This window comes from Podarcis vaucheri (genome assembly GCF_965113315.1).
Source record: "Podarcis vaucheri genome assembly, chromosome: 18".
Taxonomy (NCBI): domain Eukaryota; kingdom Metazoa; phylum Chordata; class Lepidosauria; order Squamata; family Lacertidae; genus Podarcis; species Podarcis vaucheri.
This window is the reverse complement of record NC_138756.1, coordinates 1577475-1601761: the sequence shown is the minus strand read 5'-3', so window position 1 is coordinate 1601761 and position 24287 is coordinate 1577475. Positions and strand designations below refer to the sequence as shown.

Genomic DNA, 24287 nt, shown 5'->3' with positions numbered 1-24287 from the left:
GGGACCCCAATTATTACCAATAACAATAGGTAATAATCCATTTGATGGACTGACGGTTCGGAACTCCCGAATGGCCGCCTGTGCGCAGGGAAGCCTCCAGCGCCGCCCCCGAAGCTCCTTTGTTCGCCCTCGAGCGACGCGCGGGCCGGAGCTCGGAGGGGGCGGGGCCAAGTGGGAGGGGGCGCAGGTCACGTGGGCGTATAAAAGCGCCCCCCCGGCCGTTTCCCCCTCCCCCGCCCGGTAATTTGAGGAGGGGGGAGCGGGGAAAGCCGGCGGAGAACCCGAAGGGGGGGAATAATAGTAATAATAATAATAATATTGGCAGGTTTAATAATTGGGTGGGGGGTGAGGGCCGAAAATAAAGCGGGGTGGCGCCTGGGGGCTTGTGGCAGGTGAATAGAAAGGTGAGGTGGATAAGGGCGAAATTGGGGAGGGGGCTGTAATAGGGGGACCCCAAAGGCCCTCCAGTCCAGCCCCCCGGGAATGCGTGAAATAAGGGGATGTGGGGGAGCTGGTCAAATTGGCGGGGAGGGGCTGCCCTGAGGAGCATTCTGGGGGCGGGGGGGGGCTGCAACTGAAGACCAGGGAGGGGGTTTCCTGAGAGGAATATTTTGGGGTTGGGGTGTCTTTTGTCCTAGCAAGGGCGTTGTTTTTTGTGGGGAGACGCCCTTGCTTAGAGGGACAATTATGGAGAGAGAATTTGGGGATATTTGGTGGGGGGAGGGAGGTGTCCTGAGGGGGTGTGTACACACACACGTACACACACACACACACACATATAAATATGGGGTCATTACAGGACAAAGAAACAAAACCTCAAGGTGATTTTTTTTGTGTTGGGGGGGGCTAGGGTTCCTTGCACTGGCCTGCTTTCGAACTGCTAGGTTGGCAGGAGCTGGGATTTGAATTGCCAACTTTCTGATCTGCAAGAGGCTCCGTAGTTTAGACCACGTTGACTATTGTGGCAGCAGCAGGATTCAAGGATCGTCTCCCATGTCAGACCTCCTCAGATGAAATTCAACAACTTAGGCCCAGTTCTTTATTTTGTATTGCAAAACTTAGAAAGTTTATAAACTTAATAAAGAATAATAAGAATAACCTCTAAGTGGTTTGCAAAAAAATATTGAAATGATCAATAAAGCACGGTTCCAAACAACTAAAACCTTTCAAAAGGTAATTAACCCTAGCAGCAAGAGATTAAAACACACTTTGTCAGCATTACCTTGCATTACCTGACATTACATATTTTACATTATCTTGCCAGTTTATCTTACAGGACTATTGTAAGGTTAATGGCAAGATAAGGACCGCTCAGAATGCCTAATGTTAATTATTTTTTAAATTTTATTTCCACATTTATGTACACCACTTCATTATGAGAGAGCCCCAAAGTGGTTCACAAAAAGAAAAATTAGATTATCAATAAAAGCAATTAAAAACAGGTATTCATAAAACATTTCAAAGGTGATTGAAATCAACAGTAGCACTAAAATCAAGGATGCATGTGACTCCTACATGTCTGGAGAGGCTTGCCTAAACAAAAAATATTTTAAGCAGGTTCCAAAAAGAGTGCTGTGGAGTTGCCTGCTTGAGGTCAACAGGCAGGAAGTTCCAACGTGCAGGTGCTGCCATGCTAAAATTGTTGCCTTCCTACAGCTGTGGCAGGAGTTTTATTTGGCACTTGTAACCATGTTATGGGTCTGTTCTGAGTATAAGCCGCCCAGAGTGGGTGGGGCATAATTTTATTACTACTACTACAACTGCTATTATTATTATTATTGGAATTTGTTGGATACCACCTCTGGAAAATGGCATCCAACCAGCTGCACAAATATAAGCCCTGGGACACCTGGCTTGCCAGTAGTAGATGTGAAAAGGATTTAGGCGTCTTAGTAGATCACAAGCTGAACATGAATCAACAGTGTGATGCAGCAGGGAAAAAAGTGAATGCTATTCTAGGCTGCAGCACTAGAGGTCTTGTGTCCTGATGAAGGGAAGTCATAATCCTGCTCTGTTCTGCAGGTCAGATCACACCTGGAGTCCTGTGTCCAGTTCTGGACGCCACAATTTAAGAAGCAAAAATGGTGATTGGTATTTGTGTGCGTGTAAGGGCTCTGTTCTAAAGGTAATAATAGGTTGGCTGGGACCCGGGAGACCTGGCTTTGGATCCACACTCAGCCATGAAGCTCCGTAGCTGCCCTTGAGCCAGTCACTGTTTCTCAGCTGAATCTGCCTCTTGTGAGGCTAAAACGGGGGGCAGGACAGAACCATGCACAGCTTACATACAAATGCACTGGCTGCGCTGACTGCACTGGCTCCCGGTGGAGTACAGGGTCACGTTTAAGGTGCTGGTTTTGACCTTTAAAGCCCTATGCGGCCTAGGACCCTCCTACCTACGGGACCACCTCTCCTGGTATGCCCTGCGGAGGACCTTAAGGTCCACAAATAACAACCCTGGAGGTCCCAAGCCGCAAGGTGGTTAGATTGGTCTCAACTAGGGCCTTTTCAGTACTGGCCCCGACTTGGTGGAACGCTCTGTCACAAGAGACTAGGGCCCTGTGGGACTTGACATCTTTCCGCAGGGCCTGCAAGATGGAGCTGTTCTGCCTGGCCTTTGGTATGGACTCAGTCTGACCCTTAAGTTTCCCTTCCCTTAGGGTTTTGATCTATGGGCTAATTTTAAAATGAGGCTGCATTTTAAATTGCATTTTAACCCGTATTTTAATAAACTGGTTTTTTGTTTGTTTGTTTGTTTGTTTGTTCTCTCCCCCCCCCCCATTATGTTTTATTGAAATTTTATTGGTGTTAGCCACCCTGAGCCCGGCTGTGGTTGGGGAGGGCGGGGTATAAATAAAAATGTATTATTATTATTATTATAAGAAAGAAAGAAATTGTCTAGGGTTTATTGTAAAGTCCACCGTAGAGACTGCAAACATTGCCGTATGAAACCTTTGAAACCGTCTTTTGCACCTCAGGTTGTTCAAGGCTACTGAGCCAACGCGGGAGAGACTGCAGGGCTCTGCAACAAAATGTCGGGCGTCATCACAGCCTTCTTTCACCTTCTTGCCCTCTGGGGGACGATCCGGTCACTCAACAACACACAGGGTCTTCTGGACTGTGTACCAAGAAAAACGGTGGTGTACCACTGTGGGTGTCCCACGACAATTGTTAATGAAAAGGGTGCTGAGGCAGTCTGTCGGACTCTGTCAGCCTTTGCCAAGCTGGTGCCCTCCAGAGGTTTTGGACTGAAACTCCCATGAGTTGGAGGGCACCAGCTGACAAAGTCAGGGCTAGGGAGATCTGATACAACAGGGCAACTTCTTATTTTCTTAGAAGGGATCGTTTTCATTATTGTTATAGCTGGGGTAACAGTGCATATTAGAAAGTAATAAAATGTAGTATTCAGATAATATTTGTATATGAAGGGAAAATACAAGCTTCAGAATTGTGCCAGGCAAAGAAGTAATGGGTTAGTTTATGCAAACCAACCTGGCCAGGCTAGCTGAGGCTAGCTGTTAAGGAACAATGGGGAACCAAGCACTGAGCTATTAAGAATTGTCTGCTCACCCAGGAGTGGTCAGAACTGGCAGGTTGCCAAGGTGGCGGTGGGTGTGATGTAACAGGAAAATTTGTTCTTTTTGAAATCCAAATGTTTGCTGGAGGTGGAGTGTAGGAAAGACAAGCTCCTCCTGAGTTGAAAACACTTTAAGGGCACATGAGATTGGGTCCATAAAATGCTGGAGGCCACATAGGGTATTGCCCCTCTGTATTCTAAAGCTAACTTATTTACATCAGGTTGAATCCGGAGACTTGCATTTGTTGAACTTGGGCCCCACCAAAATCAATGTGAACATTTAAGCACAGCAAAACCTGAGTCCCGTGCATTTCCATGAGAAACTTGGGGCAGCTGACTTAGTTTGGATTCAACCCATCACCTGTAGACCAATTTACCACTGGCAGGGAACAAAACAGAAAAGCAAAGGCTTGGATCTTTGTTCCACACGGAGTAGACCCACCAAAAGAAAGCAATGCAAGAGAAACTATAAGTAAATCTCTCTGTTTTGCAGCAGATAGAATTATTATATGATATATAATTATATAATTCTACATCAGATCATTATGATTATAGTGACAGTAATGTTCGCTAATTTTTAATGCTTTTACTATAAGCCATTTTGAGCTCAGCGTTGCTGGGAAAGTGGAATGCAGATACCCAGATAGTCGTTTTCAAGTCATGTTTAGGCCTTGTCTTCTCTCTTCCATTTATATTCCATTTAAATTTCATTGTACACAGGTTGTACATTGACAATAAAGGCATTATTATTATTATTATAGCTGAGAATTTTAACGTTTTTTGGAAACAAGGACTATCACATTTTTCCACCCTCTTCCTGAGTGAAGAAACCAACATTTTGTATGTGGGAGCCAAAGGCTATATCCTTGCTTTGGACTTGAGTGATATCTCTAAAGAAATAACCAGGGTATGTAATATTAATTTATTATTATTTCATTGTTTAAAATATTCACACTTGTGTGTCTTTCAGGAGACTTTTTGCAAAGAAACCAAATTGTTAGATTATTTCTAGTCCCTTGTTTTCTTTTATTTTTAAAAAAAAGTAAAAAAAGCCTAACTTAAAAGCTTTTTATGTCAGGGCTGGGAGGTGGAAAATAGGAACCTGCCTTGCCCCGGGTGAGATGACTTGTCCATTTAGTGCAGCATTGTCTACTCTGACTGGCAGTGGCTCTCCAGACTGAGAGAAGGTCTTTCCTAATAACCTGATATCCTTTTACCTGGGGATGACGGGGAACCTTCTGCCTTCGTGGCATGTGAGTGAGCCCCCTTGCAAGGCAAGCCGCTGAAAGAGCATCTATGGGTGGGCGAATATGCCCTAAAAACATAACAAAAAAAGCTTCACAGCTCTGGGAAAAACTGGAGAAAAAAAGCTCAACAACTTTGCCCCAAAAGTAAGCCTAGTACTTCTACTTCCAGCCCAGGAAGTGTTCAGCTAAAAGCAGTGGTGACTATAAAGTAGAAAATGGAATTGGTCTGCAGTCTCCGTTCACTCATCCTAATGTTTCATTTGCTTTTGGGTTCCCAGGAGGCCTGGTTTGCCCCAGAGAACAGGAAGCTTGAGTGCCTTCGACGAGGAAAGAGTAAAGTAGGTCTTGGTCGTGGTGCTTCTGGGTCACTTTAGCAATGTGGGTCTCTGTCCAGGAACAGGGTGCAATCCACGGACTCCAATTGCCCTCCCTGGAGACGGTAACTCTCCGGAGGCAGATTTGGGACCTCTGGCTGCAAATCTCTTAAGACCCTCACCAGGTTTAGAAAGCTGCCTTATACACTAAGTCAAACCTTTAGTCCATCTAACCCAGACTGGTGACTGGGAGCGGCCACATAACACCAGTCCTAAAGGAACTACACTGGCTCCCGGTACATTTCCTAGCAAAATCCAAAATGTTGGTGCTGACCTATAAAGCCCTAAATGGCCTTGGCCCATAGACCTGAAGGAGCGAGGGTCTTCTGGTGGTTCCCTCACTTCAAAAAGTGAGGTTACAGGGAGCCGGGTAGAGGGTAGCAAGATGGGACACCCTCCCATCAGATGTCAAGGAAATAAAACAACCATAAGACTTTCCCAAGATATCTGAAGGGATATCAGTAAGTTTTTAATGTTTGATATTTTGCTGTGTTTTGATTCTGTTGGAAGCTGTCCAGTCAGATGGCCGGGGTACAAGTAATAAATTATTATTATTATTATTATTATTATTATTATCATCATCATCATCACCACCACCACCACCACCACCACCACCTACCCTGACGGGCAGTGGCTGTCCAAGGCATCTCTCTCAGTGAGTTGCTGAGTCTTTGAATGAATGAACAAATCCCTGCTATCTTCAGTATTGTAAGTCAGGTGACTTTTGAGTCTAGACTTGGCTGCTTAACTCCAGTAGCAGAATAGCTTTCAGAGCTACATGTGCTTTTGATCTGTTTCTCCCTTCCCCCCACTGTTTCATTTTGTGTGTGTGTGTTGTTGTTTTTTAAAAGGCAGATTGCCAGAATTACATCCTCATTCTGCATAAGATAAATGCTACCAGCTTATATGTTTGCGGAACCAATGCATTTTATCCTGCTTGTCGTTACGTGGTAAGTTTGCAAAATAAGCTTCGTGGAACACCTATAAGTATCGTGCCCTAGTGTCAGGGACTGGGCAGATGCAGAGGAGTGATGGAGACCACCTCCCCAGGAGCCTTCCAGAGAGGAGGAAGGGGCAGGTAGTGTAGATCTACAGGACTGGTTCGACACAGGGCACACCCCAGAGGAAGAACAAGAGGGAAGAAGTTGGGAAATAATGGGAGATGAGAATCTAGGTAGCATTGAGCAGGCAGAGCCCGAGCAGTCACTGGGGAGACTCCCAGAACCCATTCCCTCCCCACAAACCAGGCATTCACTGAGAATAGCAGAGCAGAGGGATTGGAGGCAGGTGGCCCTGAACAGCAACTGTATGAGAGGGGAGGAGTCTGATGAACAGGGAAGTACGAAGAAGGGGTGTGTCGTGTGTGGAGCTTCACTCAGAGCAATGTTAGATACTGAAAGGTGCTTGGTTGCCTTGCCTTGGCATCTGGAATAATAGTAAAAAGAACTAAAAAGCCTGTGTTTTCTCTGCCTTTCTGCTTTCCTGGGCAGTCAGCCAGGAGCTGTCAACAGTACCCTGACACCTCCCCTTTCTCATATAGTGTAGTTGGGGGAGGGCCGTAGCGCAGAGGGGGAGCAACTGCCTTGAATGTAGAAGGCCCCCAGGATCAAGTCGCCAGTGGCACCTGCAGCTGGGGCTGGTAGAGTTTCCTGTCTGAAACCCTGGATAGCTGCTACCAGTCTGTGCGGGCGATACTAGGCCAGTTGGACCACTTGCCTCAGTAAAAAGCAGCGTCCTGTGTTAGCTCCGTTGGTTAGCGCATGGTGCTAATGATGGCAAGGTCATGGGTTCAATCCCCTTATGGTCCAAGAGGTCTTTGGTTCCTGCTTTGCAGGGGCTTGGACTAGATGATCCTTGGGGTCTCTTCCAACTCTACAATTCTATGATTCTATGTTCCATGATCTGTGAGTTCTGTTCCCCTTAAAAGCATTATTTATTTGTTTATGTTGCTTTAAAGCATATATGTCTAAAACCCTGTTCTTTGAGCAAAGCTTTCAGTAGCAGAAGTGCTTGATGTTTTATTGTGTTTTTATATTTTGCTGGTAGCTGCCCTGAGTGGCTGGGGCAACCCAGGAGAGTCCTGATGGTTGAACAGAGAGGCCTGCATCTGTTCGCCCATCCCCTTCTCACCTCTTGCCCCTTCCATCCCTGCCATGTGGCCCCCTGAGGGAATGTGGGCTTCACCTTGGCTGCTGTCTCTAAACAGAAAAGCTCGGCTCATTTGGTTTTGCTTGGTTTGCAAATAGGTCATGGACAATAGGAAGCTAAAGCTGCTGTCCAAGGTGGTAGAAAGCCGGGGAAGATGCCCCTTTGAGCCGAGGACACGATACACGTCTCTGGTGGTTGGTGAGTTTTCTCATTGTCACAACACCACCACGGAGGGAGCTGAGATCTTTCCCACTTAGTCATGGCTGCAGAGTGCTAATTGTTCCAATTAGGTGTCTGGGGATATTTTGGATCTGGTGTGTCCTTTCAGGCCTTGAACAAAAGACTGGCTTGAAAAGGGAATCAGAAAGCCGATTTATTTTTATTTTGTTACACACAGCCCAGTCTGTCTGCTTGCATAAAGCCAGCCTCCTCCCCCACCCCACCCCGTGGACTTTCCCCAAAGTTAGTCATGTCCATCCATTTCAATGGATCTGCCCTGAATAGGGCTAACACTGGATACAGTTCTGAGATGCTAACAGCATTTTCCAGCTCCACCCACCTTTAATCCTTCCATCTTGGGTGCTTAAGATTTTGAATGATTCTGGGTCATGATTGTAGCCAGGATTTATGTTAGACGGGGGCCAGGACACCCACCTGTCATCATCCTCTGTCTGGCTCTGTCTAGCAGATTTGGAATGAAATGTCTTCTTTTGACCCCAAGCACTCAGAAAAATCTGTCAAAACATTTGGCTGGAAACCCAGCCAGATGGGCGGGGTATAAATAATAAAATTATTATTAAATTATTATTTCAAATATTCTGGTTATTTATACTTTTAGTTAAGTATTTTTATTTATTTACTTGATTGGGGGGGCAGCTGCCCCCAGGCTACGCCCATGTGCTCGCTTGCCCTGCTTCTGAATATAGCCATCAGCCTGTCATGCACACACAAAATACTTACCTGTTCTCTGTCATTAGTGCCAGAGATTTTTAAAAAGCCTGTCTCTTTATTCTCCTGCCCAGACGGTGCACTTTATTCCGCCACTTCAAACAACTTCTTGGGTTCGGAGCCAATTATACTACGGAGTTTGAGGAATCCTTTAAGGACGGAATTTAAAGCGTCATGGCTTAACGGTAAGTCTCTTTTTAAAAAAAGGTATGTCACTTTAACCCCTCCGCCAGGCAGATGTCGCCAATTAATGGAGCTTGGAGGTGCAGTGCTTATTTCGATCTCGTGACGGCATCTGCCCGCCTCTGCCTCTTGTCATGTACTGGGCCCTTTGCACATGCAATTAAATCTGCCATTGTTGGAAAACACACCCCCTGCCTCGGCATCATCTGGCGAGAAAGCGGCGCAGCAGCCAAACGCTATGTGCACAGCTTTTCTTTACATGGTAGCTTAAAAAGCAGGTTTTCATTAAAACACCAAACAGATTTTGTTAAAGGGAGATCTTTAAAAAAACAAAACAAACCATCAAACCAGGCTAGTGCTGGAGGGGATGTTAAAAGTAGCACAAGTCCATGTTTTAAAATACAGTATCCCAGTCCTTAGATTGAAAGAGATCCAGGGAACTGGTGCACAGGTTTGGTTCAGGAAAGATTTGGGTTGGGGGTGAGTAAAAACGTGTTGTCACTGTGTCCTCCACAGTCGGCTGACATTTGCTTACGCCCCATTACTGTGCATGTGGTGCATACGCTGTTAACCCTGCAGATAGGGCTGAGGTGACAGCAGCAGTTGGTGCAATGGCTAATGAGGTCACAAAGGCACACTAGAGCAAATGGAAGTCAATTTGGGCTGGCTCCAACCCCCTGCAATGCTTAAGGACCACCTCTCCCCATATGAACTGACCCTGATCCTGTGTTCAACCTCTGAGGCCCTTCTTCATGTTCCTCCTCCATGAGAGATCCAGAGGGCAGCCACATGAGAACGGGTCTTTTCGGCAGTGGCTCCCCATCTGTGGAGTGCTCTCCCTAGGGAGACTCACTTTGTGCCTTCATTACATATCTTTAAGATTTCTCTATAACCAGGTCTTTGGCTGATTAACATTCTATGGTCTTTTCAATGTGTTTGTGGGAGGGGGAATTATGAGTTTGTTTTTGTTTTATTATGTATTTTGTGTTCTCATTTTGCATTTTATGTTGTGAAGCACCCTGTGAACTTTTAAAAAGGATGAAATATACAAATTTAATAACTAAATAAATAAATACCGCAAATGGCATCGAACCACCTATGGATGCTATCACAGCCTCTCAGCCGATTAGCTTTGCAGGCTTCCCTGCTGCAAATAAGCAAGCTACAATATGGATGACCTTTCATGTCTCAACAATAAGCACCATCTTTCAGCTTATTAAATTTTGTTATTAAATTTTTAACTTGCAATCAAGTTCCTCCCAAGGGGGCTCCGTCACCGATGTTTTTGCAATTTGTAAACGTGCTCCCCGTGATTAAGCGCTTCCAAATCAGATAATTAATCCATAAATAAAGTTCTTTAATCTGTTGACAGGCCTATTTTCACCCATTTTCCTTGCCATCAGAAAGGCTTTATTTGCTCTGCCTTGTCGCAACAGAAAGGAGATGCAAGGCAATTTAATTAATTTCTATAAACGGCCCCTTTATTTAAATGAGGGCAAGAATGTTCTCATTTAGCCTGAGTGATAACAAACTGTCCTTTCTATGAAGGAGTAATCTAGGTTTCTTTGTACCGCTGGATGCCTGATGTTAATCTATGCTGATTTTTGCTGTTTTGCAAGTTTCAACACAGAAGGGGAGAGAGACCCAAGCAAGGATGCACAAAACACTTGAAATTTTAAAATAAGGGAATTCATCTCCCTGCTTTTATTCGGTTTCAGGGCCTCTTGGAAATCACTGGACGATTATGTTTCCCCTTTTTCTTCTTGATGACTGCTGCGTGCTATTTTATTGTTATTTTATTGCGCTTTATTGCATTTCTGTAGACTGCCCTGGGAGTCTTGCACTGAGTGTCGGAACGTCTAGAGGAGGGATCTTTCAAGTGTCTGATGAAGTGTGTTCCATTCCATAAGATTTTGGGAATGTAAGAAGAGCCTGACCTGATCCAACAGACTCTTCTTATGTTCACATGATCCATTTAGGAAAAGGGCACTTCCCCACCAGCCTCAGTCTGCCCTCACTTGTCCCCCACCTGCCTGCCTGCCTTGTTTCTTGTTTTTTTTGTTCAGTCATTTAGTCATGTCCGACTCTTCGTGACCCCATGGACCAGAGCACACCAGGCACTCCTGTCTTCCACTGCCTCCCGCAGTTTGGTCAAACTTATGCTGGTAGCTTCAAGAACCCTGCCCAACCATCTCGTCCTCTGTCGTCCCTTCTCCTTGTGCCCTCCATCTTTCCCAACATCAGGGTCTTTTCCAGGGAGTCTTACCTGTCTACTGTTGGGCTCCCTGCCTTCCACCCTACCCATCCCCATGGGCGCCAGGTGTCCCAATGAGAATCCCACAAGTAAGACGGACACACAAAAGCAACTCTTCCCTCCTGAGGTTTCCCTTGCCTGCCTCTGACAGTGGAGGAAGGGCAGAGCCATCATGACTGGTAGCCATGGATAGACTTCGCTTCCTCCTCCTCTTTTGAAACCATCTAGGTTGGTGGCTTATCACTACTGATTAGGGCTGGGTGATACCTGGTTTTCAACATCGCAGTGTATCACCAGCTAAACATCGCAATATACTGATACATCAGAATGTCTGAAATAGGGATGGAGATGGTTTTCAGCTTTGTGATATATCAGCAGCTATACATCACAATATGCTGATATATCACAATGTCTCAAATAAGAATGGAGTTATGTAGAGGCATTGGCTGGCTTCATGGTTTTTCCCACATTGTGATTTTTCGCGCGCGCGCGCGCGCACACACACACACACACACACACTCTATATATATATATATATTGCCAGGTCAAAAATTATGAAACCGATATCACAATATGGGCTTCAAAGTGGTTTTGAACGATATATCGATGCTATAACATAATTTTTGTTGGATGCTGCAGAACTCTTCCCCCCTCCCCTTTTGGTATCAGAGGGGGTGGATTCCCTCCTAAAAGAATCATGAAGTTTGGAAGTCTGAGTGGTGAGAGTACGGTGCTTCAGCTGGTTAGGATCTCTACCCCTGACATTGAACAATAACCCTCCATATGACCCTGAAAGTGGCTAGGTTCCTGGTCGCTGTCCTTACCCAAAAGCGTTGCCAGGGAGCACCACAAGCTAATTAAGGCGTAGTATGCCATTCCATATTATAGTATTTTATTGTTATAGTAGTGTTTTAGCAGCTGTTTTTTTCCACGTGCACAGGCTGTTATTTATGTCTTGTTTTTATCTGTATGGGCCTACGGCTGTAATAAATTATTATTATTATAAATTATTATTATTGAACAATAACCCTGTGTCATTGTCTTCTTCAGAGCCCACCTTTGTTCACATGGATCTCGTGCAGGAGAATGGGGCAGGCTCCGACTCGGACAGAGTTTATGTCTTCTTCACAGAAGCGGCGGTTGAGTTTGACTTCTATGACAAACTTCTGGTCTCGCGGGTAGCCCAGATCTGCACAGTGCGTACCTGGACCCCTTGATTGTCTTACCAGTGCGGGAAAAGGTCTCCATCCCTAGGCTAGAACATGGCACCTTCAGTTCTGTGTGGAAGGGGTGGGAGAAAGAGAAAAGGGGGTGCCAGGAAGAAAAGGACGGGCCCCATCCACTTTAGCTCTGACCCTGCCCACTATTGGCATGAAGCTCCCCCAGCCCTGCCCAGGGAATGAGGCCCTGATTCAGGGGAGGGGGAAGAGTTGCTCGCTGCCAGCTTGTTGGGTTATTTTCCACAGGGTGATCTCGGTGGGAGGCGCACCCTGAAGAAAAAGTGGACCTCGTTTCTAAAGGCCACCCTTGTCTGCTCAGCTCCTGAATCAGATTTTCAGTTCAATGTCCTCCACGCCGTCTTCATGATCAAAACCACCAACTGGCAGGAAAGCATCTTTTATGGGATTTTCACCCAGCAGTGGTAAGATTTTCTCACAGCCGTAAGAACACAAGAGGAACGCTGCTAGGCCATCCTCCTGTCCTCCCCGTGGCCAAACAGTTGCCCCAAAGGGAAGCCCTCCAGCAGGGCCTGAGCCCAAGAGCCCCCTCCCCGCCTCTCGTTTCCAGCCCCTGGGATTTGGAGGCAGAGCCTGGACATCAGGGCCAGAACCTGAGTTTCTTTTAAAGCCATCAAAGTTGGCAGCCGCCACTGCCTCCTGTGGCAGGGAGTTTCATCGTTTAAATATTTGCTGTGTGCAGAAGGACTGTGTTACAAGAATTCTAAGGTCTCAAATATACAATAAATGTTCATAAATGCACAAGGTAAGCACACATACATCAGTTAATAAATCACATGTCTGAAATTGTTCTGTGGGGCAGTCCTGATGCCATCTTGATTCTTTGTTGTTGTTTAGTCGTTTAGTCGTGTCCGACTCTTCGTGACCCCATGGACCAGAGCACGCCAGGCACTCCTGTCTTCCACTGCCTCCCGCAGTTTGGTTCTTAATAACCCAAAATATTTCCTCTACAGAAGGAAATATATCGGAGAAACCTTTTCACTTACAAATCCTACAAAATCTGTTTTAAGGGCACATTTGTGTATGAATAGGGTGGGCCTCTGACCCGGATTGAAGAACTAAAATATTTAACATCTCAAAAAAATGGCCAGGCTGCCCAGGTAATGCAGTCAGTAAAACATTATCAGGTATCCTGGCAGACAGGAGAGATGACTGCACACTCAATTTTTTGTGCTGGAAACCCTCTTTCTGTGATGTATGTATGATGCTTTTAGTTCAGTCTTTGGCTAAGGGGTTGGGCAATGTCTAAAGTATTTAAAAGTTTCTTCACACTTTGTTCTTGCTCTCTCACATCCTTGCAAGGAGGGCGGGGTACTCTGTTGCAACAGAAAAATAAAGACCTGCCTTGTTTTCTCTGGATCCTACCTCCAGCCATTCTTCTCATGGACTTAGGGGACTCAGAGCTCATTGAGGAGTTGGGCAGCAAAAGCCAACCTCCAGTTTTTCCTTCAAAAAATGGTGGGGAACATGTGCTGTTTTGAGCATAAAGCAGAAACCGCAGCTACACCAGCTTTCTTTGCGTGTTTTCCCTGCAACTCCCAACAGCCCAGATAAGAGCACATGGCAATGATGACAGAACTACATCAGCCATCCCACAGGAATGGCAGAAAAAGCCTCACTAAAGGCCCCCTAACATGGCAGCAACACAAGCTTTTATTGAGGTCTTGTGAATAATTGACAGATACAACTTAAGGGCGGCCCACATTTCGGTAACCTGGTTTGACTCAAGGCAGAAGTCTCCTGTGTGAATAATTTTCTCCCCACTGCCCCACCCTTTCTGTTTCTGACTTTTTCATACGAAGAAGCTTTGTCACCAAAGGATGATTGGGAAAAGTGGGCATCTGAAGATTGCAATTGGCACCTGAGAAACAGTTAATGCATCATGCAGACTGTGTGGCCGAGCTGTGCTGTTGTTGTTTCCCCCCGGCCTGTAGAATTATTGTTGCCAAGCCTCTGCTGGAGCAAATGGGAGAGAAGTGCCTGTTTCTGTAAACAGTAAATTGGTAAAATAACCAATTCTTTGTTTATTCGGGAAGCACTGTAGTTCACTGTGGTGCGCCACCCGCTTTGCATACAGAAAGTTCAATCTCTGGCATCTCCTGTTTGGGGGGAAAAGGTTGGAAAGGGAAAGATCTTTCTCTGCCTGAGAAGTTGGACCATGCTAGCTGTACAATCTTTGGCTTGTTGGACAGCCAAGGATAAGGCAGCTTCATAGGCTGAGCCCAGATCCCCCCCCCCCCCACCTTCAGAGATGGCTGCTTCTTGCATCTCTGCATGATTTGCTTCTTCCACTTCTGAAGAGTGGGAGGGAGTTTTCATCTTATTTGTGGGCAAATTTCTTCATCAGACAAATCCTTTGGTTCCAGAAGCACGGAGGCATTCTGGAAAGACATGCTCTATCGCAGAACTTATTTCCTTTCCATCTTGTTTCAGGGGGAGATTGGACATCTCCGCCATTTGTGCGTTCAGGATGGAAGCTGTTCAAGACCTCTTCCAGAAAGGAAACTTCAAAGGCCCCCTTGCCGTTGAGAATTCACATGCAAAATGGGTGGTGCACAGGGGAGAGGTCCCCACGCCTCGCCCGGGCGCTGTAAGTTGTCCCCCTCCCCTGGTTGACCATCTATGCCCCCATGTGGTAAGTGTTCAAGTGGATATCACTTGTACCAAACAGGTGAACGTCTGAATAAAAGGAATACTGTAACCATCTTCCTTTTTCTAGTGCCTCGACATTTCTGCCAGGCACCAGGAGGGATACAGCTCTTCCCTTGACTTGCCGGACAGAGTCCTCCAGTTTGCCAGGGACCATCCCCTGATGGATGGCACCGTGAACCCCATTGGCCGCCAGCCGATGTTGGTCAAAAGAGGCGTGCGATACACACATCTTGTGGTAGACCAAACTAGTGGCATGGATAATGCAACGTACGACATCCTTTTCCTAGGGACAGGTAGGCCAACTTCCTAGATTGGGAATTGCCAGCATGGCACAAGCAGGCGCCCGTGTGCCCTCTGCTACCTCCCATGGAATCTGCTGAAGGTCTTGGGAAACATCTCAAAAACCTGCCATGCTTGAGAGACTCTTTGCTTTTCCCGCTCAGTTCCTTCTTGTGCTGACTCAGTCTTTCTCACATCAAACACTCCCTCTCTAAACATGCCTTCCTTTTGCTGGGTGCCAAGGTGGGACGGTCATCCTCCCATCTGTTCCAAACAAAGGAGAGGGGCAAATAACTTCTTTCTTGGAGTGAGAGTGGTGGGGGCTGATGTAGGCATCCCCCCCCTGCAAGGTTGGCAGGGCGGCTACCAGGAAGCAGGGGATATCCCCATTTTCATCAGAGAAACGTGGGAGGATATGGAGGTTATGCGACCCCTGAGCCGAGGAGATAAGTAACTACACATACCTTTAGAAGACATCTGAAGGCAGCCCTGTATAGGGAAGTTTTTAAAGTTTAATGTTTTATTATGACTTTTTATATACCTATGTTGGAAGCCACCCAGAGTGGCTGGGGCAAGCAGTGACTTTACCAAGGTCTTTTTGGCTTCTTTATCCGATGAATAAAGCACCTTTTTAGGAGGGCAGGAGACTTAACCTCACATTTTTCCTGCTTTTGAGTAATTTAGACCATGTTTCCTTCAAAACAGTGGTCCCTTCTCTTCTTCTCCCCACCCCATTTACTTTAATTGGAGTTTAAAAGTGTGCTTGATTTTGTGCAGATAAGGGCTATTTGCATAAAGCTGTCAACCTCCAGGGGGAGATTTTCATTGTGGAAGAGTTACAGCTGTTTCCATCTCCAGAGCCTGTGCAGACACTCAAGCTGGCTGCACAAAAGGTAGGACATCTGCCCTGATCCATCCATTCTGGTTTCTCTCAGTTACTCATCTTTCCGAAACTACAATTCTGCAGCAATTTGCAGTTTATTTATTTTCAAGTTTTGAAAATCCAGTGACATTTGGGTCTGAATTTCTCCCCATGTTGACCTTTTTTGTTGTAGTTTCCCCTTTTGCAGAGCAGTTTCCCCCAGCACAATGCATTTTTGTATGTTAGGCATTTTTATGTTTAACCTGTCATGTGTCAGTTTTGTACGTGTTGCCTGGCTGGAGAACTGCAATGCCAAAACCAGAGAAATTGAAATTTGAAAGAGTGGCTGCCTTTCGGCTTGGCCTCTAAATGCCTACATGGGCTGTGCAGCATGACACCACACCTTCCTCACCGTTTAGCCTTTTCCTTTCACATCATTTTATTCATTTAGTTATTGCCTTTGCACCCCACATTCCCCCCAAGGTGCACCTGCTTCTCCGGCTCCTCCTCTAATCCCCACAACAGTCATGTGAGGAAGGTCAGGCGGAGAGGCAAGGACTGGCCCACTGCCCCCAAGTGAGCTTCCTGACCAAGTGGGGATTTGAACCATGGCACCCCAAGTCCTAGCCTGACATGTCTTGTTCTGCCTGCCCTTTTGCGTGCATCTCTTTCATGTACAGTTTAGTCCAGTGCAGGAAAGATGTCTTAGAATCAGAGTTGGAAGGGGCCACAAGGGTCATATGCCCAACCCCCTGCAACATGTCCAGCCTGGAACCCATGGCCCTGAGATTAAGGCTCTCATGCCAGCTGAGCTACACTGCAGTCTTGTCTGCTTGGTGCTCCCTTTCCAGGGCCTGCTGTATGCTGGGTCTGCCTCCCGGCTGGTGCAGCTTCCCGTGGCCACCTGCAGCCGGTACAAGTTCTGCCTCGACTGCGTCTTAGCCAGGGATCCTTACTGTGCCTGGTCACTGCCTCTTGGCGCCTGCATCCCCGTGGCGAACCGGTCTGGGGGTTTGCGGTGAGTAGCACAACCCCTGCCCTGTGGGATACATAATAACAATAGCTATTAGCATTTATGCAGCATTTGAGAGGGTTTGAAAGCTACGCCGTGCATTATTTACCATTCACTTAACATCACTGCCTCTCATTTCACTCTGAGCCCTCTAGGCGACCTCTGTGCCTGTAACTGAAACGAACACACATTATTCTTCTGCTTACTTCTACCTCCCTTAGCTCAGTGGCAGAGCAACTGTGTGGCATGCAGAAGGGCCAGGATCCACCCCAGCGTCTACACAGGGCTGGGGGGAAACCCCATCTGACACCCTGGAGAGCTACTTCTGGGGCAGATGGACCAATGATCTCTTGGCGTAAGGCACCTTTCTGTGCTTCTGTTTCAATAAGCTCTTAAGCCAAAGCCAGGAGGACTGGAATCTTACTTTAAGGGTTGGAGCATGCAGAAGGTCCTCTGCATCTCCAGGCAAGACCAGTGTTGCCCAAACTCCCAGCTGTTTTTGGACTACAATGCCAATCATCACTGACCACTTGTCCTGCTAATTAGGGATAGTGGGAGTTGTAGTCCAACAACAGCTGGAGACCCAAGTTTGGGAAACTCTGGAGACAATCGTGAGCAAGATGAACCAGCGATATGACTTGACACGAGGCAGCTTTGTGGTTTTCTGTGGAAAACTTAGCTCTTTGTTCAAGACCATGAGGACTAGAATCTTATATTTATCTGTAAAGGAAGGAACAGTGGTCTGACTCAGTAGAAGCTCCCCTCTGTACCCCTGTGAATCAGAACCTTTCCTCAGAACCATGAGGATTAGGATTTTAGTTTATTTTGAGGCGGAGGACCATAGTTCAGTGACAGAGCCCTTCATGTCCAGAAGATCTCACGTTCCATCACCGGCATCTCCATATGGGGCTGGGGAAAAGCTTCTCTGTCTGTTACCAGAGATTGAACTGGGCTGGCACAGTGTGCTTCCCACCTACCAGGCTCCAGCCCTGCCGGTGCGGAGAATAAATGCTCAAGGTGAGGCTATGAAACCCACGCACTCTCAGCCACACTTCAGCGTGCGCCACCGAAGCACATTGTTCTTTGCTCTTCACAGGAGAGTCCCTGTTCGCTCCGAGCCCCTCAGCCATGATTCTGTGAATTTCAAGGCCAGGCGAGGATGCTTTCTGAGAGAAGTGGTTGCGCAACGCCAAATGCTTTTTAGATAGATAGATAGATAGATAGATAGATAGATTCTTTATTGTCATTACACAAGTGCAACATTGCACAAAGTGCAACGAAATTGGATGCCATCCCTTAAAACAACAAAAGCAAGACAACAACAACAACCAAACAAACCACATTCCAGCCACACCCACACCACACCCATCAAACTCCCAGGTCACACTAACGAGTTACAGCATTCAAAAGGGCCACAGCTCTTGGATAGAAACTGTTTTTCAGTCTATTTGTCTTTGACTTGATGTTTCTATTTTTTCATGCCTGCATGAAGTATTCATGTTAATTCGCCATCTTCCTCCCTGCAGGGATCTGATTCAGAGTGTCAGGAATGGTGATGCCTCCAGGTGCCCTGAAGTGGGTAGGGGAATGTTTTATATATATATATATATATTGTTGTTATTATTATTTTCTGGAGATAATAGGTTCTGTAAGCAAGTGCTCTGCCTGGATGTAGTTAGCCAGTTCACAAGTGGTGCTCAGGGCCAGAGGTTAAACTGGGTAGAGAAACACATGTGAATTTTACCTTTCTAAAGCCGGCACCATAATGATCCACAGGATGCCAAGTTACAGAAGGTATACTGGGTCCAGAGCAACTGCTCCATCTGGCGCGCCGGCTGAGAGTCTGAGGTCAGCAAACTTTTTCAGCAGGGGGCTGGTCCACTGTCCCTCAGACCTTGTGGGGGGCTGGACTATATTTTTTTGGGAGGAATGAACGAATTCCTATACACCACAAATAACCCAGAGATGGGTTTTAAACAAAAGGACACATTCTACTCATGTAAAAACACACTGATTCCCGGACCATCCGTGGGCCAGATTTAGAAGGCAATTGGGCCAGATCCGGCCCCCAGGCCTTAGTTTGCCTCCCCATGCCTGAGACCTAACTGCCTGTGGACTGTCTTGCCAGAGTGGTGCATGCTCTGGTTATTCCCCTGCTTGGACTGTTACAATGTGCTCTACATAGGGTTACCTTTGAAGTTGACCCGGAAACTGCAACTAATCCAGAATGTGGCTGCCAGAGTGGTGACTGGGACCATATAGCTCCAGTCCTAAAAGACCTTCACTGACTCCCAATGTGTTTCCGAGCATGATTCAGATTATTGGTGCTGATCATTAAAGGCCTAAATGGCCTCGACCCTGTATACCTGAAGAAGCGTCTCCACCGCAATGGTCCAGCTAAAGAATCATTAAAGAAAACAAAAGATCTCAGTTGATGGAAACCACAGGAGGGTCGAGGTGCTTGACTCTTGCTTGCCGGCTTCTGTTTGGGGCATCTGCGTGGCCGCTGTGCAGACAGGAGGCTGGACTAGACAAGGCTGGCCTGGCCCAGCTGCTGAAGGGCTCTTATGATTTCTAAATGGATCCTCCATGGACAGAGCCAGTCCACCTTAGAAGAGTGGCGAACAAGAGTGGGAGAAGGCCACTGCTGTCACCTCCTCTTTGTGGGCTTCCCTTTGCAGGAACCTGGTTTTTGCTGTAAACTGCAGGAGGGGAGAGAGGACTCTGGTGCTTGAATCCTGCCTCCTGGTTTCCCGTTGGGGCAGCAGTTTGGCCACATGGCCACCCACCCACTTTCAGACGTTGCCCACTTTTTGTGATCAGGAGATGTGCTGAAAAGTGTGAGATAAGCTGTCAAATGATGGAAAGACATATAACCTCCCCTGCAAAGAAATAAGGACAAATGCTGTCTGAAGAACAGACATCATGCAGCTTCTGGATAAGCAAGTTATCTGGAGGAGCACCTTCTCTCACACTCAGTCTTATTATGACATTTGTCTCTTCCCCCACCACCACCCATGACTCATAAAATCATGGAATTGTAGAGCTGGGTGGGACCCCGAGGGCCATCTCGTCCAACCCCCTGCGATGCAGATGTCAAATATACAATTAAAACATTCCTGTGCTTGTGCAGGATCTGCAGGAAAAGGGCTGGGAGATGGAGGCCTCACACCCAATGGGGAAGGGAGTTCAGGCACCCATCCAGGCAGCAGGGAGGCTGCCAGGGGTTGAGATTTCAAAGGTCATGGGAGCTGGGCAGGGGAGCCACAAAACCAGAGGTGCCTGTCAATCACAGAGCTTGAGAGACAAGTCAGATGTGAGCAGGCAGTGTGAAAAGGTCACTCTTCAGGACAAGGCTGCAGCTAGTGCAGAAAGAAAGAAAGAAAGAAAGAAAGAAAGAAAGAGAAATCCTCAGGGTATCGGAGAGAAAAATGCCAGCCTGTTGGGCAGCTGTGGCTTAAAGGGCCCCAAGTAAGCCCAGGAATCCTCTGACCTTGATGTGACCCAGCTGAGAATGCCTGCCAGGCTTCACTGCAAGGGATCGTTTGCAGCCTCTGTTTCCAGCCGGCAGCCTGTCCAGAGCTCCAGCCATGTCAGTGCCATAGAACCCCTTTGGCAGTGCTGGATTAAACCCTGTGGAGGCCCCTAGGCAGTCTCCGCCCAGGCTTGGTTGTAATTTTCTTTCAAGATCAAATCAATATTATTTTGATCCGTTGTCATGGGGCCCCTAATATGTGTGGGGCCCATAGGTTGGTGCTTATTCTGCCTATTTGGTAATCTGGAACTGCCCTTCGGAACTTGACTTTGCCTGGCAACAGTGATGTCGCAGGCAGGCGGGTGGCCAGGAGCCCTGCACCTCCTTTCCAAAGAGCCTGTTGCTTTCTCCATGGTAGCGGTAATGCTGCTGTCCTCCACCCAGACAGACACTATGCCCTCGCAAGCCTGCAGGCACTTCTCACATGCACCCGAAATGCACTTTTGGCATCAGAGGCCATGAATGCATGTTCCAGATTTGCCACTAGTGGACGCTGTGCCATCCAGTTCCCCCTACCCTCTCAGGCCTCTCAGCCCTCCATGCAGCCTGGAGGTATTCTGTCTACATTGCAAACAACTAAAGGTAAAGGTACCCCTGACCATTAGGTCCAGCTGCGGACGACTCTGGGGTTGTAGCGCTCATCTCGCTTTATTGGCCGAGGGAGCCGGCGTACAGCTTCCAGGTCATGTGGCCAGCAGGACTAAGCCGCCTCTGGCGAACCAGAGCAGCACATGGAAACACCGTTTACCTTCCCGCTGGAGCGGTACCTATTTTATCTGCTTGCACTTTTATGTGCTTTCAACTTCTAGGGTTGGCAGGACCAACAACGGGTGCTCACCCCGTCACGGGGATTTGAACCGCCAACCTTCTGATCAGCAAGTCCTAGGCTCTGTGGTTTAACCCACAGCGCCACCTATGTCCCTTTTGCAAACAACTACATGATCTTGAATCCTAGATTCATAGAGTTGGGAGGAACCCTGGGGATCATCGAGTCCTACCCTCTGCAGTACAGGAATATGCAGCTGTCCCTTATGGGGATTGAACCTCCAACCTTGGCATTATCAGCATCTCACTCTAACCAACTGGGCTATCACTTAAGGGCAAATCATTACTGTGCCCCCAGAGTCTGATTTGAACCTAGGATCACAGTTGCTGCCTCTTTGGTTAATTGCGTGCATCTCCCTTTGAATCTGCTGCATGGCGACTTCTGATATTTCCCAGAGGCACTGCATGAAAAAATTGTGTTTGGTTTAAAAAAAGCTTGCCTTTGCTCCCACAGGCACAGATCCCCCCCCCTCTTTTGTTAGCATGAACCCCCTCCTGGCTCTAGAGAATGGGACTGAAGGCATGTTCGCTTTTTCCTTTTGTAGCCATTCTCTCAAAAGCTGCCGCCTTTAATTTTTAGCCCCAGGCTGAACCCAGGGAATTCCCGGGTGCTGGGGAGTGAATGTCAGCGGGACCAGCAACAGCGGCTTGCAGCAGAGATTGTCGGTGCCGTTGCCGCTGAGCGCATCTCATACAAGACGGCAAATATTAAAGAGCAGAAAGCGCATTAAAATTTCAGGAGCCCCAACCCTCCGTGCAGCACATGTTAAGCAGCGCTTCCAAAGATGCGAGGAGGGGGAAACAGCAAGAATCTCTTCTCTTTCTCTGAGAGCCACTACACAAATGGAAAACTCTTTCCTATAGGGGTCAAAGGGACAACGCTCACGTTGGCTGTATCAATCTCAGGATCACAAACACACCTAGGCCACCATGGCATGCCATTGCCAGAGCGTCATTTATTGCTTTATAACATCCATCTCCCACCCTTCCATCAGAAACCGGGACCTCAGAGCTGCTAGCTACCACCCTAAAACCCTCAAGTGCTTGTAAACTAACAAAGCAGCCACAAATGGCAGGAAAAGAACCTCAGCAGCACAGCCCAAGTCAAGTCAGGTCTGAGAGCACCCTCCGAGCCTAGATTAAATGTGCTTCTAAATACTGTTGCCCTAAATAATATTTATTTATATCCAGCTCAGCCCGGAGAGCTCAGTTGGTTAGAGTGCGGTGCTGACAATGCCAAGGTTGCAGGTTCAATCCCCACATGGGACAGCTGCATATTCCAACATTGCAAGATCTTGGACTGGATGGGTGCCTTCCAACTCTATGATTCTATGAAATATCCACCTGTTTAACAGGTGATCTACTGACTCATTTTTGACCTGGGATAGCTCACTTGGTAGTACATGAGACTTATTAATCTCAGGGTTGTGGGTTCGATCCACACGATGGGCGAAAGATTCCTGCATTGCAGGAGGTGGGACTAGATGGCCCTTGTGGTCCCTTCCAGCTCTACAATTCCATGATTCTAAATGTGCAAAAGGGGTGGGGTTAGCCAGCTCTGGGTACTGCTACCAAAAAAAACCTGTCCCACATTTCCACCCTCTGCGCCTCAGATGGTGGTGGGGGCCCTTAAAAAACACAAGGACTAGAAGCTTAAAGCTACCTAACAGTGACTGGGAAACTACAACTAGTCCGGAATGTGGCAGCTAGACTGGTGACTGGGAGTGGCTGTTGGGACCATATAACACCGGTCCTGAAAGACCTACATTGGCTCCCAGTATGTTTCTGAGCACAATTCAAAGTGTTGGTGCTGACCTTCAAAGTCCTAAACAGCCTTGGCCCTCTATACCAGCCCAGACACTGAGGTCCAGCTCCGAGGGCCTTCTGGCAGTTCCCCCACTGCGAGAAGTGAGATTACAGGGAATCAGGCAGAGGGCCTTCTTGGCGTTGGCACCCGCCCTGTGGAATGCCCTCCCATCAGATGTCAAGGAGATAAGTAACTATACAACCTTATGAAGATATCTGAAGGCAGCTCTGTGTAGGGAAGTTTTTAATGTTTAATGTTTTATATATGCTGGAAGCCTCCCAGAGTGGCTGGGGCAACCAGTCAGGTGGAGTGGGGTACTACTCCTACTAAAAACAATCATAATAAGAAGCAAAACAGTGCAAGGGCTATAGGAGGAGGTTGGGAAGGTCATTGAAATGATGGAGGGAGGTGAGTGTAGCAGAAGGGTAACCACCTCTGGCTTCTTTCCTTTCTCAGCTAAGAACGTCAGGAGGCTCCCTGTCCCCCTGGGTAGCAGCCCACATCTCAGCTGCAGCTCTCTGTCCAACCTGGCCACATCTGTCTGGACATTCAATGGGAGCAGCCTGCAGGACGAAGAGCCCAAATATCTCTTCCACGCCAGGGGACTGGTCGTGTTTAACATGACGGCTTCTGACACCGGGCTTTACGAGTGCCAGTCTGTTGAGACATCCAACGGAAGAGAATTCCGCATCTCCATGTCCACCTATTTCCTTTACCTGCAGCAAGAGAGCAGCTTCGCTGTGGCTCCCGAGAGCGATCCATCAAATCGGGAGTGTGCCGTCTCTGCAGCTCCAAAGTCGCAGCCCTTGGCGTCTCTCCAGACGGAGGACCCGGCAAGGCTGGAGCAACCTCAGAGAGTCCAAGGGCTCTCGTTCACATTGGTGCTTTGGGGAGGAGCCTTCGCCCTGCTTTTCCTTTCCTTGCTCTCCTGGAACCTTTACGAGGGCCACCTCTCTCTCCCCGGGAAAAGTGTGTGGAGCAGGAGGTCAGAAACGGTGGATGCCCTTGGGGCAGCGAGTCCTGAGCCAGAGCAAACAGTCTTGATTCAGGGAAGCTTGGCCTCCTGTCCCATCTCCGGCTCGGCCAGCGAATCAGCCCTGCTGGCAAGCTCACCCCAAGAGGCATGCAGCGCAAGGGCAAAGCAGACCACCAGCCTCGCCGCAGGCAGGGCGGCCTGCTGTTCTTCAAACTGCCTGGTCAGCAAAGTCCAGCTCACTGACGAAGAAGGCCTTGCAGCATGACGGCCTTGGCAGAGGGTCCACACCACGGAAACCCCACGAACTGTCCCATTGTGTGCCCAGGACCCCCCATTTTCAGAGGGTTTGGAAAATAAATAAAAAAGTAAAGTT

At 47.6% G+C, this 24287-nt stretch overlaps 1 protein-coding gene across 3 annotated transcripts; it reads left to right on the top strand.

Moving 5' to 3' along the window:
* The first annotated feature begins 146 nt into the window (after positions 1 to 146).
* LOC309523198 (semaphorin-4E-like) lies at positions 147 to 24287 on the top strand. Of its 3 annotated transcripts, XM_082206972.1 has the most exons (15): positions 147 to 240; positions 2976 to 3147; positions 4336 to 4481; positions 5100 to 5159; positions 6047 to 6145; positions 7442 to 7541; positions 8366 to 8476; positions 11779 to 11924; positions 12195 to 12370; positions 14400 to 14556; positions 14686 to 14911; positions 15675 to 15790; positions 16611 to 16777; positions 18298 to 18350; positions 23395 to 24287. In XM_082206972.1, the coding sequence occupies exons 2-15, from the start codon at positions 3030 to 3032 to the stop codon at positions 24177 to 24179; spliced, it is 2460 nt and encodes an 819-aa protein (XP_082063098.1). In that variant the 5' UTR covers positions 147 to 240; positions 2976 to 3029; the 3' UTR covers positions 24180 to 24287. The 3 variants fall into 3 exon arrangements, with proteins under 3 accessions (XP_082063098.1, XP_082063099.1, XP_082063100.1); XM_082206973.1 differs by lacking the exon at positions 5100 to 5159; XM_082206974.1 differs by lacking the exon at positions 6047 to 6145.